Source organism: Cinclus cinclus, chromosome 22, assembly GCF_963662255.1.
Source record: "Cinclus cinclus chromosome 22, bCinCin1.1, whole genome shotgun sequence".
NCBI lineage: Eukaryota > Metazoa > Chordata > Aves > Passeriformes > Cinclidae > Cinclus > Cinclus cinclus.
Window position 1 is genome coordinate 6,040,872 of NC_085067.1, and position 17,805 is coordinate 6,058,676.

The 17,805-nt window shown below is 51.5% G+C and overlaps 2 protein-coding genes across 2 annotated transcripts; both read right to left on the minus strand.

The window, feature by feature from the left end:
• Positions 1 to 25: 25 nt before the first annotated feature.
• TMEM120A (transmembrane protein 120A) lies at positions 26 to 6,954 on the minus strand. Its single transcript, XM_062506973.1, has 12 exons — positions 6,844 to 6,954; positions 4,768 to 4,886; positions 4,217 to 4,333; positions 3,720 to 3,779; positions 2,936 to 3,031; positions 2,585 to 2,674; positions 2,189 to 2,254; positions 1,984 to 2,045; positions 1,677 to 1,769; positions 1,007 to 1,071; positions 360 to 428; positions 26 to 274 (listed from the first exon to the last, which is right to left on the minus strand). The coding sequence occupies exons 1-12, from the start codon at positions 6,916 to 6,918 to the stop codon at positions 161 to 163; spliced, it is 1,026 nt and encodes a 341-aa protein (XP_062362957.1). The 5' UTR covers positions 6,919 to 6,954; the 3' UTR covers positions 26 to 160.
• An 851-nt stretch (positions 6,955 to 7,805) lies between these two features.
• Positions 7,806 to 17,779, minus strand: STYXL1 (serine/threonine/tyrosine interacting like 1). The gene is made up of 9 exons (XM_062507144.1): positions 17,677 to 17,779; positions 16,475 to 16,536; positions 15,879 to 16,005; positions 15,505 to 15,561; positions 14,446 to 14,591; positions 12,967 to 13,112; positions 11,847 to 11,941; positions 10,042 to 10,151; positions 7,806 to 7,962 (listed from the first exon to the last, which is right to left on the minus strand). The coding sequence occupies exons 1-9, from the start codon at positions 17,777 to 17,779 to the stop codon at positions 7,831 to 7,833; spliced, it is 978 nt and encodes a 325-aa protein (XP_062363128.1). The 3' UTR covers positions 7,806 to 7,830.
• Positions 17,780 to 17,805: the final 26 nt, after the last annotated feature.

A 17,805-nucleotide genomic window follows, 5' to 3' on the forward strand; every position in this document is an offset into this window, starting at 1 on the left:
TGAGCACATGGGCTGTCCAGGAGCAGGCCCTAAGCTCTGTCCCACACCCGGACCTCCAAGGAATGGGGTGAGACACCAGAGTCCGGACGGAATTGAGGAGGTGGGAATAGGGGATGGAGCCAGTGGGGAGAAACAGTCCAGTCCCCCACAACGCCCCACTTCAATTCTCCTTCGTGTCCTGGTTCTTGTTCTGAATCTTCTGGTGGACGACACGGAGGGTGGTGAAGAAGTTGCCCAGGAAGAGGATGAAGAAGGGGATGCCGCACATGACGACCTGATGGAGGAGAGGCTGCAGTCAGCAAGAGGGACCTGCCTGGGGCCTCCTCCTCCTCCCAGGGCATTCCCAGGAGCCTCCTTACCTGCCACTCCTTGCACTCGGGGTGCTGGATCATGCGGAACAGGGTGATAGCATTGTAGAGCTGCCAGAACTGCAGGAGAGAAGAGAATCAGGGCAGCTGCTGCTTTCAGAGGCTCGACCCCAGGCAGGCACCCACCCAGCTCCTACCTCTGGGTATAAACCCCAGCCCAGCCTCGTGTGGGGGCAGTGAAACCCCATCCAGGCTCAGGGCCAGAGGGCTCCTTCCCAGCGGATCCCAGCTGGGAGATCACCTCTGTTTCAGGCCAGCTGGAGCCTAAGGGCCATGAGGAAGTCTCAGCCTTTGGCCATCAGCCCCAAGGATCTGACTGAGGAAGGACTTGATCCTTTGCAGCTCAGAAGGGTTTTGGAAGGGTTCTCACTGCAGCCCCTCTGCACTTCAGCACTCAGCAGAACCACCCCAGCTCCTCCCCATCTCACTTCCCCAGTTGTGGAGGTGCTGGGTGCTTCAGAGAGAAAGGCTCAGAATTTGTTGGGAGTATTTTCCTGCCCCAGGCATCCCGTATCATATGGCTGTGGCAGCCTGTGGGGCCTGTGCCATGTCCAGGCCACTGAGCACAGCTGGGAATGTGGCACATCCCACTCCCACCCGAGGCTCTGGCATCTTGCAAGAACTGGGGGCATCCTCACCTGCCCAAAGAAGAGGAAGGGAAGCAGGAACGTGAGCCCTCTCCACATCCAGGACTGGAAGCCCTCTGCAAAGGATTAAGGTTTCTGTGAGGAGCTGAAATGGGCTGGTGGAGAGGAGATGGAGCCCAGCTCCTCCAGACATGGAGGACAGGGAGGCTCAGTGCCCACACCGTGCCTGGATGAGGAGGACCTGCCACTCCAGCCTCACTGTGGGCTCTTGAGGGGAGACAGTGGCAGGGACTCCTAATCCAACACAGGGCTCTGGGCTCCAGTGGAGCTGTCCCTCAGCTCCTGCCCTCGGTGTCACAGGGGCTGGGGAGATGACAGCCCTTGTGCCTGGGATGTTGGAGGGATGTTTCATGTCTGAAGGATCTTCCTGGGGAAACCTGGGATGCCCAGAGCCACATCCACTGCCACCTCACATCCTGAGGTGATGTGAGGCTGGGCTGGTGGTCCCAGCAGAGCAGGAGGAGGGGAACAATCAGCCTATGGGGTGGTGCTGCCCCACAGGAGATGCTGCTCTGGGAGCTTTGGTTTGTAACTTTTAGTGTTCCTGCTACTGATAAGGGTGCCCTCAAATCTAAGTGTCACCATTTCCTTCAGTAGAACTCACAGCTCCCAGTGAGCTGAGCAGCAGCCTGAGACCAGCAGCAAGGGACATCCCACTCACCCACAGTCAGGTCCATGTTGTGCCTCTCTCCCAGCGCTCGCAGCCGGTACAAGCACCCGCTCTGGTAGTAATACTGCAGGAACTGCACAAAGCCTGCAAGGAGAGCATGGCTGCTGTCAGCAGCTGCCCAGGGATCACCTCCCAGCCTCAGCATCATCCCACAAAGGCCACCTGAGGCCAAGGGAACTGCTAGGTGAGCCGAGAGCTGTGAGCAGCTACAGCCAGGTCTCCATGTGCTGCAGAGCTCTGCAGGCACTCTCAGCAGCTGGGGGTCAATCCCTGTCCCAGCACATGTGGCAGCACTTACTCTGGTACATGGAGAAGGAGAGAAACTGGTTCCTGAACATCTGGTACATGAGCCCATCTGGCCTGTGGAGAGATGGTGCTGGCTGGGGGATGTGGGGCTGGGAGGGGAGGGGACAGCCAGGCCTGTCCCACAGCCCCTAAGGGCCCTTGGCCAGAGTTGCCCACAGCCCAGGCAGCCCCCCATGGGACAGGGGACACAGACTTACCACGTCAGCATGACACCTGAGAGGAAGGTGGAGATGTAGTGATGGAAAACCCACCAGCCTTTGATCCTGGAGGGCAGACACAGAGAAGTGGTTCACATCTGGAGTGTGAATCCAGAGCCAAAGGCACCCTGGAGAGTGGAGCAGCCCAGCCCAAGCCACCCCACAGCTCCCTGGGATGGCTGGGAAATAGTCCTGAGAGCAGGACCCAGGGCCTCAGGGCTGGGCAGCACCAGGGCCCTTCCAGCTCCACCTTCCCACCACCTCCACACAGGAGGTTCCTCCTGCCCCGCTCCTCCAGCTCCCAGCAGGGTTTGCCACACACCCTGAGTAGGAGGGAGCTGCTCCCTGTGATGAGTCCCAACTCCCCAGCCCCTTCCCCGGGCCCAGGGGACTCACTTGGAGCCGTTGTTGATCAAGATGCTCTCACGGATGGTGAGGGTGCAGTAGTACCACACCAGGAGGAAGTTAAAGACAGCGTCTGTCACCCTGGGTCACACACAGCAGGGTGTAAAGGCACGTGCTGGGGACACACACTGTGACAGCTCAGGGGACACCCACTCCCAAGGGAAGGCACCTGCTCCCCACCACCCACCAGGGCCGTGGCAGCCACAAAGGCCACCCCAACTCCAGGGCAGTGTCCAGATGCTTTACCAGGATCTCCTGTTCAGCTCTGAATGTTCCAGGGTGGGAGAGAAGGGCAAGGGGGCTCTGGGAGGAGATCTCTGCCCAGCACCAAGCCAGACTCACCTGGAGTTGAGGAGGAACCGACAGGAGAAGGAGACAATAAGTAGGATGATGGTGAGGTAGAGCTTGAACTTCTCGTACTCATCTTTATATGCAAACCTGCAGGGAAGCACAAGGACAAGCTTGGAGCAAGCAATTTGTGCCCTCCCATCTCATCTGGCTGTAAAATATAAAAGGATAAAAGTGATGTTCTGTTGAGAACCTCTGGGACACACCCAGGAAGAACCTTGCCTTGGGGGTATTTCTGAGAGCAGAGCATATCAGCCTGCTTCCACACAATGGGACACATTTGAGCACCCCAAAACACCCCAACCTGGTGGGTGGCCCTGGTGGGGAAGATGGGCAGACTGGGATCTGCACGCATCTCCAAGGGGAGGACTGGGGAACAGAGGGACAGGGGAGAGGCTCCTGGCTGGGCATCTCTGGCAAGAGAAAGGCTCTCAGGGGCCAAAACCAACTTCTGGTGTTTTCCCAAGGGAAAAGGAGGGGACTATCCACTGTGTCTCTTTCCTGGAAGTTCCTAATACAGTAGAAACATGGACATGGCTTTGGTGGAGGATCCCATTAACTTGTCAGAGCTAATGGTCCATCCCAGCCCAGTGGCAGGAATGTGAGGGGCAGCCAAGGATTTGGTTGATTCTTGGGAAATGATGCAGAAAACAGCTCAGGAAGGGAATCTACACCAGGTGAGCCAAGCCAGCCCCGTGTCAGCTCCTCAGCTGTCGTTCCTGGTGCCAAGGGGATCCCAAGCCAGGAAAATCAGAGGAGCAGTGAGGAGGGGCCATACTTGGCTTGTTTGCTGAGCAGCGTCACGTTCACATTGCCGAGCACCAGACTCAGGTACAACCTGGAGAGGGAACAGAGCATTAGGACAAGGACCTGCCTGTGGAGCTGTCCCCTCATGTGCCACCAGTGGAGCCAGGGATGAGCCCCCAGGTGCTTCCACTCAGAGCTGCCAGACACAAACCCTCTGGAGTCCCCTTGCAGGGGGATGGGTGGGGGAGCACACACCCCACCTCCCACAGGCACTGGGCTGTTCACCAGGGCTTCTCCTCAGGCACAACCACCATCCAAGGGTGGGTGATGGCCATGAGCAGGCAGAGGAGTGAGAGGCAGCACTGCTGGCTGCTGCCCAGGGGCCCTTGGGGAGCCCAAGTGGAGCAGCACAGCTGTGACACCGCTGGGTGCAGGGTGACAGCTCTGGGTCTGTGCCTGCAGTGTTACAGCCACAGGGATGTGGAGGGTGGTCCTGGTGCCCCAGCTGGAGCTGAGGTGCCTTCTCACCCGTTCTTCTTTGGCAGATAGGCCTCCATCTCAAAGAACACGTTCTGCCTCTCTTTAATCAGGCTCTGGGTCTCTTGGATGGATGCTTCCTGCTCCGGAGTCGCCTGGCCTTTGCATCTGGGGAGCAAAGACAGGCACTGGCATCAGGAGAGCCTCTGTAACGTGACCAGCATGTGCTGGCACTCCACAAGTGACTGACTCGGGCAAGGACACCCTAAGGACAGGGAAGTGGATGGGAGGCAAGTCCATAACTCCATCTGCAGGGCAAGCTCCTCTGTCAGGCTGTGATGTTGCTCAAGAGAAGGGAACAAGGTGAGGCCAGATGGTTCTGTCACCCTTAGGAAGGATGGGAAGAGCTTTGTGCAGCAGGGGAGCAGTTCATGGTACTTGCAAAACCCTTGCAGGCTCTGAACTGCAAACGGGGCACAAATCAGGGCAGAGGAAAGAGGGACTGAGGAAGCACTTGGCTGCACAGAAGTTTGCATTTGAGACATGAGGTGAGCTCAGCAGCCCTGTCCTTGCTGCTCTCCCCTCCCAGAGCTATGACTCACTTTTTGAGAGAGAGCGACAGCTCCTTCAGCCGCTTCTTCTGCCGGGCAATGGAGCTGGAGATCCCATCCTGGAGCTTGGTCAGCTCCTCGAGTTTTTGCTTGTACAGCTTGTGGTTGTCCTGGGAAGGAGAGATCAGCACACATTAGAGCTGCCTGCCCAGCCCCCCCATCCTTGGGTCCTCTGTGATGCTTTTGTTAAAAAATGTCCTTAATTTCACCTGTGCAGCTGCTGGGTGAGAGGAGGGGTGGCTGCAGAAGGCCAGGTGTGTTTGGGGACAGCCTGCAGCCAGCCTTGCTTCCATGGGGATGCCCATCCCCAACCCTAAGCAGGCTATCCACTGAATGTTCCCGTGTTTGGGACACCAATGACAGCACACAGCAGACAGGAAAAACTTGGGAATAAACGTTGTGTGGGCCAGGATACAACCATGGGCCACTCCGAGCAGTGGCTTTGGGTGCTGGGACACGCCTCCCAGCTTGTGGCTTTGGGGCTCCACCTGAACACCCCTGGGAAGCTGGAAGGAGCCTGTCAGTGAGCTGGACCAAGAGGATGGACTCACAGCAGGGCTGCAGCCAAGTGCCGGGTAACCCAACCGCACCTGGGTAAGGCTGGATGCATTTCTCCACTATATTTAGTAGGGAAAGGGGAGAGCTGCTGGATTAATGCTGCTGCTTCTCCAGGTCAGCAGGAAAACAGCCTCACCTCACAGCAGCCTGAACACCACCTCCAGCAGGGAATTACACTCCGCTCACAACAACCCTTGGACTAGACCTTGGCACGAACAAGTTTTAATCTCTGTAGCTCTTATCGACCACTTGATCACCAGATCTTAAAAGTTGCTCCCAAAGGAGAAAGGTGAAACCGACAGCAGAGGAGGGAAACCTTCTCCCTCTGGTGACAAGCAGTGGCAAGGAGGGAATGGATCCCAGATAGTCTCAGCTCCACAGCAGTGATTTATGTCCCCGATTTATCTGAAAACACTCCCTGTTTGACCACCAAGCTTTCCTGCTGCCGTCTAGAGTCACCTCCTCCGGACTCTGGAGTTAACTCTGAGCAAGTGGCTTTTGTGACAAGTCCTTTAGCCGTGCCAGCATCCGAGCTCCCGGCTCGGAGACAGCCTGGATGAGGAGCCACGGCAGGAGGAGGTGTCCAGAGGGAAGGGCCGGCGCTGAGTGGCTGCACTCAGGGTTCGAAGTGGGCGACCCGGGACATCAACGCAACCCTTATGGAGCAAGAGGAGGTTTCTCAAAGCCTCCCTTGCCCCAGATCTGGGCACAGCAGCGACGTGTCCGCAACAACATCCGCTTCACCCCGCTCCCGGGGGGAAGGAGGGGGAGAGGGAACGGGTGCAGCTGCAGCCCAGTGACCTGGGCAGCAGGAGATGGATGGCCAACCTTTCCCTTGGGTGACCCTGTGTGAGCGGAACCCTGCCCACTCCTTCACCGGCAGGCAGCGCCCTGGGGATTACACAAAGCAGGTGGAAGCACCTCTGACACCAGCCACCTTCCTGGCACGGAGCCCCCGTCAGCCCCGCGGTGACAGGGTCTGGCAGTCGGGACAAGGTGCCTGGCTGAAGCGTGCCTGGGTTCCGGGAGCCCCGGGCTCTGCTGGCCCGTCTCCCTGCGGGGTTGGCGGGCTCCGGGCTGCCCCGAGCCGGGCTGAGAGGAGCGATAAGGAGTGAAACGGCTTCTGCGCACCTCGCCCGGCCGTGCCACGCCAGGCACTGCCGCTCCCCGCTCCCAGCAGCAAAACCGGGACATCTGAGGTCTCCACGACACGTCCACGGCGGGCTGGGGCATCAGACCGGGATACCCCGCTCTTCCCGAGCCTCGGCACAGCCCGGCACCCCTGCCCTGCCCCCTAACGCTTTGCCCCAAGGCACAGGCTCGTATCCGAGGGCAGGGACACGGGGAGAAAGCTCCCGGACTCCAGCGGGGAGAGCCCGGCTGCCCGCGGTACCCGCTGGGGATGCTGCGGGGCATCTCCCACCCCCGGTGCCGGTAATCCCGGCGTGCCCCGCTCGGCCGGAGCGCTCCCTCGGCCCCCGCCCGGGGCTGTGCCGGGGCCGGTGGTACCTGGATGCGCTGGTAGCCGTCCTGCAGCTCCTCCCACTCGCGCAGGCACTCGGCGAGCGAGGCGCCCCAGGCCATGGCGGCGATGGCGGCGGCGGCGGCGACCGGCCCGGCCCGCGGCGACGGGCGGTGCTGGCCCCGCCCCGGCCCCGCCCAGGGGCGTGTCCGGAAGGGGGCGGGGCCTCCGACGTTTTGCTCTTCCCTCTAAATCGGAGCCTGGAAAAGGAGGAATTCTGTGAAGTCGCGGCGTCTCGGGGAGCATTCCCGGCCCTGCCGCGCGTGTCAGAATGAGAAACTCAAACCCGCCGCTAAATCCCAGACACAGAGTGCTGCAAAGCCAGCGAGTGTTTTCTGACGTGTTTTATTTCGTGATGCCAAAGAACAGAATTCGGAGCGCTATAAGAGAGAGGACGGCACTCAGTTTAGGTTTCGTGTGATAGCACTGAGGCTTTAAAATTACCAGCTGTGCCCAGAGGTTCGGCTGTAGGATTAGAAAGCAGCAAATGGGAAGGTGGATTTGTCAACAACCCAGCCAGCGAGTCTGTGAGAGCCCATGGCCATATCTGTGGGTAGCTGAGAAGGCACTCACAGGGCACAGGGACTTCTCAAACAGGGAAATTCTGTTGGAACCTCTCCGGGCTGGAAGTGGGCGCTGTCAGACTCTAAATTTACTATTCCAGACCATGGATAACAAACCTTTAGAGAGATAACACTATTGACTGCCCCACAGCTGGGAGTATAATCCCCTTTGCTTACGAAAGAGTCGAGCTGTGTCTAATGGGCCACAACCTGTAGGACATGCATTCCCCAAACTGCCACCTCCTCCAGCACAGATGAGTTCCTCAGGAGGCTCCAAATCTGGACCCAAAATGACATGGATCTAAAGAGGAAAGCTTTTCCATTACATTTGGGTATTTTTTCACACAGTGTTCAAGTAATTTTCTCCCCAGAAAGGGGAAGTAAGTGGCTTTCCCCATGGGATGTTCTCTGTCAGTAATTTGGTTCAGTGACATCTGTGACTGGGCACCCATAGATTTGGTTCTCCCAGGCTGAGAGCTGTTCCACAAAGCCCCGGTGTGGTCTCATGTTCATTTTGCATTTCAGAAGGTATTTCCAAGCTCTCTGTAAACAGAAGGAAAGTAAGGAAGTGTTAGGAATTGAACAGAAAGTGATTAATGGGCATTTTCACAAAGCAACTACACTTCAGCTTTGTATTTGCTCTCTGTGTGGACAGCAAGAACCTGCAGAGAGGAGTTTGGTACCAAAATGGGGACAGGCTGGATCCAGATGTAAACCTGAGAGAAATCTGTTCCCTTCATGCTCTGCTCTCCTGGATACGAGGACAGCTCAATCTGCTTTCACTACTTAGTGTTATTCTACTCCAATGGAGTGATGCAATCCTGAATTTTCTACCTTAAAATGCTGTTCCTTCCACAGATCATGAGCAAAGCAGTGAAGTACCAGCTGTTAAGGTTATAAAGCAATGAAGATTATCATGTTTTTGGATTGGTGTGACCTGATGTGGCAGAGCAGTTATGACCTCGCAGTTATCCCACTGAATTAATTACAACCATCTTAATTATTTGCTAGCTCCAAGTAATCACCTAGAAACTCTGACACACACAGGGCAGATCCACTAGCATTACTCCAGCTCCATCCCTGGGTTTTCCTGTCAGTGCTCATCTTCCTGCTTGCAAAGGAGCTTGGCCCCTGCACTTGGAGGGTTGCTTAAGTGAAATGAGACCAAAGGTCAGCAGATAGAACTCCATTGGTTTGTTTTTCTAATCTTGCTGATTCTGCTGGCTCTGAGGCTGATATTCCAATATTTACTCCTCTGGGTCCATAGTGTGGGTGTCTGGTTTTCCTGGACTCAATAGATCTACTCACACGTTGTTTACTAGTAGAATCAGGAGCTGCACATTCCAACTCCCTGCTTTTGTCTTTTTGGAAGCTTGCAAAGATCTTTGCTTGGATTGGCTGGAGGATCACATAGGAATCTGTTGCACTGCTTTTGTCTGCAAGAAACAAACTTGTCTGCCAGGGTATTCCCTCAGGAAAGCTTTGCCCAGCCAACAGTGGGCAAGCACTGCCCTGTCAATGTTTTTTTTTTTTTTTGGCATTTAGTTTAATGCTGAGACCAACCTGTTGATGCCAACTGAGAGGAATGGCAAGGCTCAGGCTTTGACTTTTGCACTGCCATTGGAAGCACATTCTGTGATTCAGTGAGTGAGTGTCTTTTATCAGCCTGCAGGAACAATCACAGCCCTGTTAGTGCAGGGATTGAACCCTGTCTGAGCCCTGCTGGCACCCTCAGCCTCTAATTACCCACTGGCACAGAGCCATGGAAAGAGCCTTCCTCTTACGTTAGACATGTTTGCACAAAATCAATCACCTTATCAAGTTATCAACTTTAGTGAAGTTTGGATCAATTCCTTCAAGCTCCAGAGCTTTCCAAACAAGGGTGAGGTTTTTAAGGAGAGGATGGTGAGTTGCCATGGGAACTCTCCTGCTCCATGTTAGGAGGCACCAGGAGATGCTGACTGTGTGTTGTATGCAAAGGGAGAAAGGCCTGGAACCAAGGGAGAGGCCGCTGGGCTCTTTCACAGCCAGGCCATTCCCAGCCATCTTTCATTAATTTCTTTCATCATTCAGAGCTATGGAACAGCCTGTACTGGCCATCTGACCTGTACATCCCTCCTAGACAAGTATTATCCCATTCTAGATTCCTATACAGGAATGTCTGTGGGAGGGCATTGCTTCTGGAGGAATAAAAAAGGATTGTGGGAGAAGTCAGTGCTGAAGTCAATGGTAAATGAGAGCCCTGCAAACACTGGGTTCTGAACTTCTCTAACACCATGAATTAAGAGATAGGATTAACTGCAGGAGCTGCCATTCTTTTCCTCAAATCCAGGAGAAAAATATTCTGTAACCACAGCTCTGCTTTTCTAGCCCTTTAGTTGAGTAGGGAAAACAAAAATATCACAAGTTCTCGAGTAAGGACTCACAGATCCAAAATCACAAGCAAGTCACCTCCTTAGTGGTCTAAAGAAGATGCAATCTCAAATCATATAATCAGTTCCATTATCAAGTGGACATTGTGCATGAAACCACAGAGAATGTCTTATTACTACAGTGATGGGGCTTCAGGAAGAGAAATGAAGCGCAGAGCCAGTTTCTGCAGGGACTGTGACAGTGACATACCCGCAGGGAAAAGCGGCAGGAGTGCATCAGATAGGCCATGGTGGCTGTGCTGCTCCGGCTTATCCCCAGGCTGGACAACACCAGCACTGCTCCCACGTCCAGCTGAGCATCTGAGTCAAGAAATGCCAATCACAAATTAGTGAGCTGGGAAATGGAGCTTCCCGTGGCAGAGTCAAACACTAATTTGGTGACAGCTGACAGGGGGGCTACAGCCTGAGAGACAGGAGCCCTCAGAAACCCTGACAGCAGCAGATGGGCACTGCCAGCTCCCATTTCTGTAAGCATTTGCCTTTCTTAAAAATCCACAGTTAAAACATGGCCTTGAAGAGCAGCTTCAATGACAATGACCAGTCAATGTTTCATTACACATCAGTGTCACCTTCACATCAGGGATCTGAAGAAAAGTGGTCTTTCATGACCTATCAGCTGTGGTCAGCATCACAAACTCTCCCCAGACAGATCTAAAGGTATTGAAATTTTATTTTGCCTGGAAGGTTGCATATTTAATTCATAACCCTTTCATTCTCCATCTCCCTCTCTAGACAGAATGATGTTCTTAAAATATTAGCAACTGAACTCCAGAATTAATAGAGCAAAGCCTTTCCATTTCTTTTAGTGCTGTCATTATGTTTTTTTGTTTGTTTTTTTTTTCCCCCAAGCACTAAGCCAGCATTTTAAAACTTATTTCTACTGTGAGATACTAGTTCTATCCTAAGATCCGGGTAGAGCTGGCCTCACTCCAACATACACCCAGCGTGAGGACATGCACACTCCCCTTGGAGTATGTGGAGAGCTTTAGTCTCGTGTTCTGGTTTGAGTAATCTGCTCTCCACTGCCAAATAAACAGTTCCACTATCAGGTAAACAGTGGAACACTTCCACAAGTGCAGCTAATAGATTCTTGTAGTCTGGTTTGGGAACAGCCACAGATCATGTGTGATGTCAGAAGGAAACTTCTGAAATACTACTGGAAAAAAGCATGAGGCACAACGGAAGGCAAGTAAGTGAATGTCAACATTCTGGTGCACCAAATAATGAAATCCAGTTCAGGACTACAAAATTATATCCTCAAATGTTGTTTCCTTGTGTGCAGTTGTCATGTCTGATATTGTACTTAGATTAAGGTCTGTGGGGACAGGATGGACTTTTGCTTCTGGCTCTGTGCAGCACAGCTCAGCAGGGCCTTGGTCTGTGGCAGGTGTTATCTGATAAGCACAATAAAAGATAACAACATGGTTGGACAGCATCAGGATGGAGCTGCAGGAGCTGTGTCTGCTGTGCAGCTGCAGGCACTGAGTGTGTTTTTTGTTGCCCTATCTGATGTAATCAGCTGAAATCAGGTTCATGCTGTCCAACCTGAAAGTCTTCCTGGGCCCTACAATAGGTCTGCACTGCAAATCACAAAGATTATCAATGCCTCGTGCCGAGTTCTCTGATGTGTGTCACACTCTGGTTCAAATACAGCTCTGCTGGCTGAAGATTTGGGCTGGTGAGAGTCAAAGGGTTGTTGCAAAGGAATAAGAGGGAATCCTATGGAGCCCTGGTAGATACCCTGCTGCAAAGCCTTTTCAGATTGTGTGGAAAGCTCCCTGTTATCAGAATTAAGTATCCTTTAAAGTGAGCAGGGACATCAAAGTCAGATGCCCTGTAAAACCTACTCTCTGTCCAGCAGGCTGGTTAGTGAGACAGCTCTGGTATCCATCAGGGTGTGGGCTTGCTTACCCTCCTGTCTAAGCTTCCTGTCACTCCCATGTAATATCCTACAGTGAGCAAGGGCTCAGGAATTCCAGATCAGGATCCACTCACCTATGAAATGAGAAATGGTGGGGAAGGAAGAAAAAAGATCTGCTTCGAGTGAATCTGGAACAGATATATGGAGGGATTTACCTTCTTCTGTAAACCTGGAAAAAGAGCACACAGGCCACATGGAGCAGAGAAGCAGCCTTGACAAGATATGTGTATTGGAGGCAAGGAGATAATTTTGTTTGTGTGAGTTTTTCACCATCATCATCATTAACATGATAAGGGATTTGCTATGGTGAAGCACAGAAATGTTTGTAACACAGAACCAGTTTAATCACTGATTTTCCATTTCAATGGTATCAGCATTGATGCCTTAACCTACAGAGAGATAACCTACAGAGAGAGAAATGAAAACAGATGAACTGAAAGCAGGTGTGTTTTCACAGAGTGTGTGTTGGCCGTTTTGTGGAGCCCCCCAGTTCCCTTTGTGTGGTTTTCTATGGCAGCATCTCCTCCTCCCACAGACCCAGAGAACTCATGGGGCAAAAAATTGTGAGGAATTTCCAAAATGTGGAAGCACATCATGAAGAGGGCATGGGAATATTACCCACAGTGCAGAGACACTCCTCTGGAGCCAAAGGCATGAGAAATGTCTGCTGGTGCACATTCTGGAGTGAGTAACTGGATTTGTTACTTTGTTCGGCTCACCATCTTGAGAAATGCTGTTGGGTTTTTTGTGTGAAACTGCATTTCCAGGAAGGCCTGCAGACTGAGCTGACTGGTCATGGACAGAATAAGTAGGGAAGGAAGATCAAAAATGTGACATGTTGGTGATTTATCTTTTACACTGATGTGTTGGTAATGTTTTGCTCTGACAGCTATTTAGAGATACAGGTTTTTCCTGAAGAGTGGTGGTATGTGATAGATTTGAAATACCAAGGGCTTCCCAGTCCTCCTCTTACCCAATTCACCCGTGGCATGGTCAAGGGCAGCAGGACAGTGTTGCTGTTGTGCTAACTCTGGAGCAGAAATTAGAAAACTGAGCACAAAATGGCACTGGACTCTGCATAGAGGTTTCCTTGGAAGGCCACAGGCACTGGCTCCTCTGTCAATAAATTCTGTGTCACCTCATTTTTTCACATAATGGACCTGGTGAGGATAAGCCTTGAACAGTTTAACTTACAGTGTTACAGGCTGTTCAGAGACGTTGACCAGTGCTTTGATCTTCAGATCTTTCTGAATTTGTTTGTCACTGGCCTGCTTGAAATTGCCCATATATAGCTTTGCAGGCAATATTTCTACAGGGTATGGCTGGAAGGTGTCTAGTTCCTGTCAGAAAGAAACCACAGGCTCAGGTTAGAGAGCGTCTTTGCTCCCATTAGCTCAATAAGTTCTTAAAACAGAAGTCATGTGAAGAGTTGAACAGGCACTTAGTTAGCAGCCCATGACATATTTCAGTGTAATGATTCATTCAATCACCTGCATTTGCTGTATATTGAAGTCTTTTCTAGTTTTACTGATAATAATTAACATCCTCCCTGTTGTGGTGGCATTAGTTGAAGCAAATCCCAACTAAACAGGAGGTGGAATACATTATTTCCATTGTCTGGAGGGGCTGCAGCATGACAGATCCATTTGATGTTCTCCCTGGTTACTGTTTGCAAGGCTAAATGCAGTAATCTGCCACCTGCAGAGCTGCAGGTGCCCTGGAGTGGCACAGCACAAATCTGCAGCTGAGAAGGAAAATACACAAGCAGTCAACACTGCCTCGACATCCCTAAGGGGTGTGTGGATACTTGGACACTGCTCCAGGAGCTCAAAGGAGCAGTCTAACAATTTAAAGCTTAAATAGAGAGGCAAGGGGGTGTCTGTGTCCAGCTGAGTCTGAGGGGGAAGCTCAGCAGTGAATTGCCCTTTACAGAGCAGCACAAAGTGAATCGATTTTCTCTCCTGTGCTGTAGCACCCACAGGTTAGCACCGTGTCATGGGCTATTTCCTGGGAACCAGAAGAACAGTGAGAACAAAATACACCTTGGAATTAAATGCTCTGTTGTCCAGCACCTTCTTAACCTGCCCTGCCTGTCCTAAATGTGCAATAAAGGGTAATTGTTTCTCATAAACTAAACAGATTGATGTTTATAGGTGAAACCAAGCAATCAGGACACCAGTGTTTGAGTGGATGGCTGTTTTCTTCCTGGCCTATTGAAACAAGGCACTAGCACTTGCTTTGTGACCCTTCCCAATGAAAAGACATGGGTCACAGTGCTTGGTAGGAATTGTACTTCTGCTTGAAAATATTTGCTGTGTACTATGCCAGATAACCACGTGTGAGAGAGCAGCCTGCTTCTTGTCATCATCTGCTATTGTTTGTTCAGTTATCTGTACTCTCCATAGGCCAGTTTCGGGGTTATCAGGGGAACATTCCCAGCTTGGTTCCATGAACTTCCTTTCACCCAACAGAAGAGGAAAAAGTGGCTGTAAAAGAATCAATGGTGAGACTTGTAGCAAGCACAGTAACTCAAATTACATTTAATTCCTTTGACTGAAATTACTGTGATAGCAGGTTTGCAACACCATCTAACCTGAATTCACCAGCTATCATCAGCTGAATATGAATTGGAAATATGAATTGGAGACTAACTGGAAATTAGTCTCATCTCACCTGAGGCATCCACAGTGTCTTCTGGCTCTTCAGGAAATGGTAACAAGCTGAAAAGCGCTTGTACCCTCCCTTCAGGACAAGCACGGGGTGTCGGGTGAACTGCTCCAGGTTTCTGGCATGGAGGAGGGCATCTCCTTCCCCAGCATCTAAAGAGACCAAAGAGCTGTTTGCCCAGGCAGGTTCAGTGTCTCCATCTGCCTCCCTGACATGCACAGCAAAACCCTCTTCATTCCATCTAATGCTCTGCAGAAATCTTTGTTAAAAGCTTGGCTTATTCTTTACTTGTTGCTGCAGGTCAGGTACAGGGGATGCTGCTTTTCCCCTCTCATCCTGATTTTTTATTCCTTTCCTTTTCTAGATTTCTTTTCCTCTCCCCCTTTTTCTTTGGGAAATTCTTGTAATGAGTTCCCATAATAAACTTAAATTAATGAAACTTCCCAGGGAAATTTTATTAATTTAAATTTAATAATCTTAGTTTTATGGAGGGCCTTTTCTTTTAGTGTGCTTTAGGCAAACAAGGAAAAAAGGAAGTGTCTTAAATAAAATTTTCAAAAGTGTTTTAAATGCTCCCCTAAATGAAGTAGATTATGTGAGATGGCTGGTCCTCCTCCTCCCAAGGAATCTACCCTGCTTCCCTCTAGCTATGTCTGCTTTAGAAATAGATCAACACAATAGAAACACAGTTCTGATTCTTCACACCTTCCCTTTACTGCCTCACACTCAGCATTTAGAACTTGCTTGCTTTATTCATTCCCCTTACACCTCCACTTTTTTTTTTCCTTTAAAAAGTGATGTAAAGCTTTGCTAAAACTCCTGTAGCCTTTGTAAGGCTCAAACAAACGGAAGTGGTTCTGCTCACAGCAGAACTCCTTGCCAAAGGATGTGTGAAAGCCAAACATTTCCATGGTTCAAGAAAGGCTGAACAATGCCACGGAAAAGTGTACAGCACTTCACATTTCTTGGTGAACTCCATCAAATCACCACCCCCATTAAAGGTAAATCTTTTTAAATATCATGAACTGAAAGCCTTTTGTGACCCTCAAAGAAGGAAGTACTCACTCTGGGAACACCTGGAACCTGAGCTGCTGATTTCAGTCTGTGAAGTAGCACTGTTCCCTGAAAGACAATCGTTGGACAAGCCAAATCTCAGGGAAATGTGGCCAGAAAAAGAACCCATTCCTCACATGCAACAAGGAACTTCAGAGGATCATCCACAGATGGGAAACCAGGGCTGTCATGATGCTTTGAAATAAAACCTGGATTTTTGAAGCTTGAGAACATACACAACACAGTGAAAAAAACAGGCAGAGCACAGTTTTTCACATAAAAATGGGAACATTTACATCTCTTCCAACAAGCTCATAAAATTAAATGAGGGATGGGAAGAATCTCTGTCCAGCAGTGAGGTCTGGACTGACATCAGTCACATGTACCTGTTTCTTTCTCCTCCTCCTGATAGTCAGTGCAGCCCAAAAAGCCAGTGTCGTGGTCATACACCACACAGAATCTGACATAGCCCAGCTCCTCGGGATTCGGGATCAGGTACTCCCCTGCAGGACTCTACCAAAATGACAGAGGAATTCCATCAGGAGCACGGCTCCACTCTTCTCTGGTGGCATCAACACTCCTGACATCTTGCAAGTTACAACTCTCTAGCTAGGCGTTGTGTTTGTACGTGTGGGTGGACACGACACTGACAGCCCCGGTTGAAGTCAGGAATGATGCAAATCACGCTGATTGCTCCACCAGCAGCAGCGGTGCAGATGCCAGCGCTGTCCTTGTGAGGCAAGGCTGCACTGTGTGAGCTCTTGTGCAATGTTTTCTCTGATGTTCAGCTCCTGTGTGCCAATCCTTCGGGCTGCTGGAACCACCTTTGTTTTGTGACAGAATACATCCCCCCAGTGGCAGCCGCGGGGCACGGCCGAGGCAGGACAGGGACTGGGATATTTCCCCTGGGTTTCATACCAGTTCTGGCTTCCTGCTAATTGCTAAATCCAGGGATGGTTCACATGAACAGCAATCCACTCACCAGTTCAATCCTTTGGGCTGTAATTATGTGGCTGTCATTGAATTCACGCTGAGAACGGGCATCTGGAAAAAAAAACAAAAACAACAAGACAGAGCAATTGGCTTTTAAAGGTGGAATCCTCTTTGTATTTTGTCAGTGGGAATTCAGGCACTGGCATCACTCAGAGAAAGAGATTTGGAGATGTGGCACTTGGGGATATGGTTTAGGGGTGGTTATAATGTTGCAGAGTCAGCTGTTGGGCAGGATGAACTTGAAGGTCTTTTCCAACATTCACGATTGCGTGATTTGTTTTTTTTTAGAAACTGAGGTCTTCTGGTGTGGATATAAAAATCTCCAGGGTTGATGTGAGTCTGTGTGTTACACCAAGTGATAACCAGCTGTGTTAGTCCTGACCCCAGTGTACTCCTGCAGCATTCCCAGTCCTGTGCTCTGCTCTGACCTGCCCAGCAGCTTTGCCTCTGCTGCTCCAGAGCTGGGGAGAGGGGCACTGGAAAGACCCCAACCCCACTCCCAAACTGGCTAGCTCCCTCACCAAAACATTGAATGACACTGCAGTATCAGGCACCCTTCTAGGGGTATTGGCACTACGCAAAATAGAAGTGGTTATCAGCAATCTTTGTGTAATGGTTGAGAAATCTACTCCAGTTCTAAAACCTATGTGAGCAGCAGGTGAGAGTGTGTATCCATGGGACTGATGAGAGCAGGGAAAGCTGAGTATGAGCAAAGCCAAAGTAGCACCAGGTCACGACGCCTGAAATGGGATGGGAGGAAGGTCCCAAGTGCCAGGCCCCAGAAATGAGGAGAAGTGATGTGTGTGCTTTTCCTCACAAGCCCCGTTGGCTCAGGGTATCTGCCCGGGCTGAGCACAGTGCCTGGCTGCAGGCAGGGACAGGGACAGCAGGCAGGGACAGGCAGGGGCACAGCAGGAACTGGGGCAGGCAGAGACAGGCCGGAGCAGAAGAAGCAGGCGGGGGAGCAGCAGACAGGGCAAAGACTGGTAGGGGCAGGGAGGGGCATGCACAGGCAGGAGGAGGGACAGGGATGGGCAGAGGGGGCAGCAACAGCAGCAGGGACAGAGGAAACAAGGAGGGGAAGCGGCAGGAGGGGGAGGGACAGGGCAAGGCAGGGACAGGAGCAGGTAGAGACAGGGAAAGTAGGGACAGGGACGGGGCAGTAGGGACAGGCCTGTGCCGCGGCCTCACCCAACAGGCACAGGTAGTTGGGCTCCGTCAGCCGCGATCTCCACCGGTACTGATTGATGATGTTGTAGAGGTGTCGGGGCTCGCAGAACATCACCCCCGCCATCCCCTATCCGCCCGGCTGTCGCCGAC

Coding starts and splice junctions, on each gene's coding strand:
- TMEM120A (XM_062506973.1), bottom strand. CDS start 6,918: ATGGCCTGGGGCGCCTCGCTCGCCGAGTGCCTGCGCGAGTGGGAGGAG. Junction 429..1,006: donor CCTTCCTCTTCTTTGGGCAG/GTGAGGATGCCC, acceptor TCTCTCCTGCAG/TTCTGGCAGCTCTACAATGC. Junction 275..359: donor CCGAGTGCAAGGAGTGGCAG/GTAAGGAGGCTC, acceptor CTCCTCCATCAG/GTCGTCATGTGCGGCATCCC.
- STYXL1 (XM_062507144.1), bottom strand. CDS start 17,779: ATGGCGGGGGTGATGTTCTGCGAGCCCCGACACCTCTACAACATCATC. Junction 15,562..15,878: donor GGAGGAGGAGAAAGAAACAG/GTACATGTGACT, acceptor ATTGTCTTTCAG/GGAACAGTGCTACTTCACAG. Junction 14,592..15,504: donor AGGTTCCAGGTGTTCCCAGA/GTGAGTACTTCC, acceptor TGGTCTCTTTAG/ATGCTGGGGAAGGAGATGCC.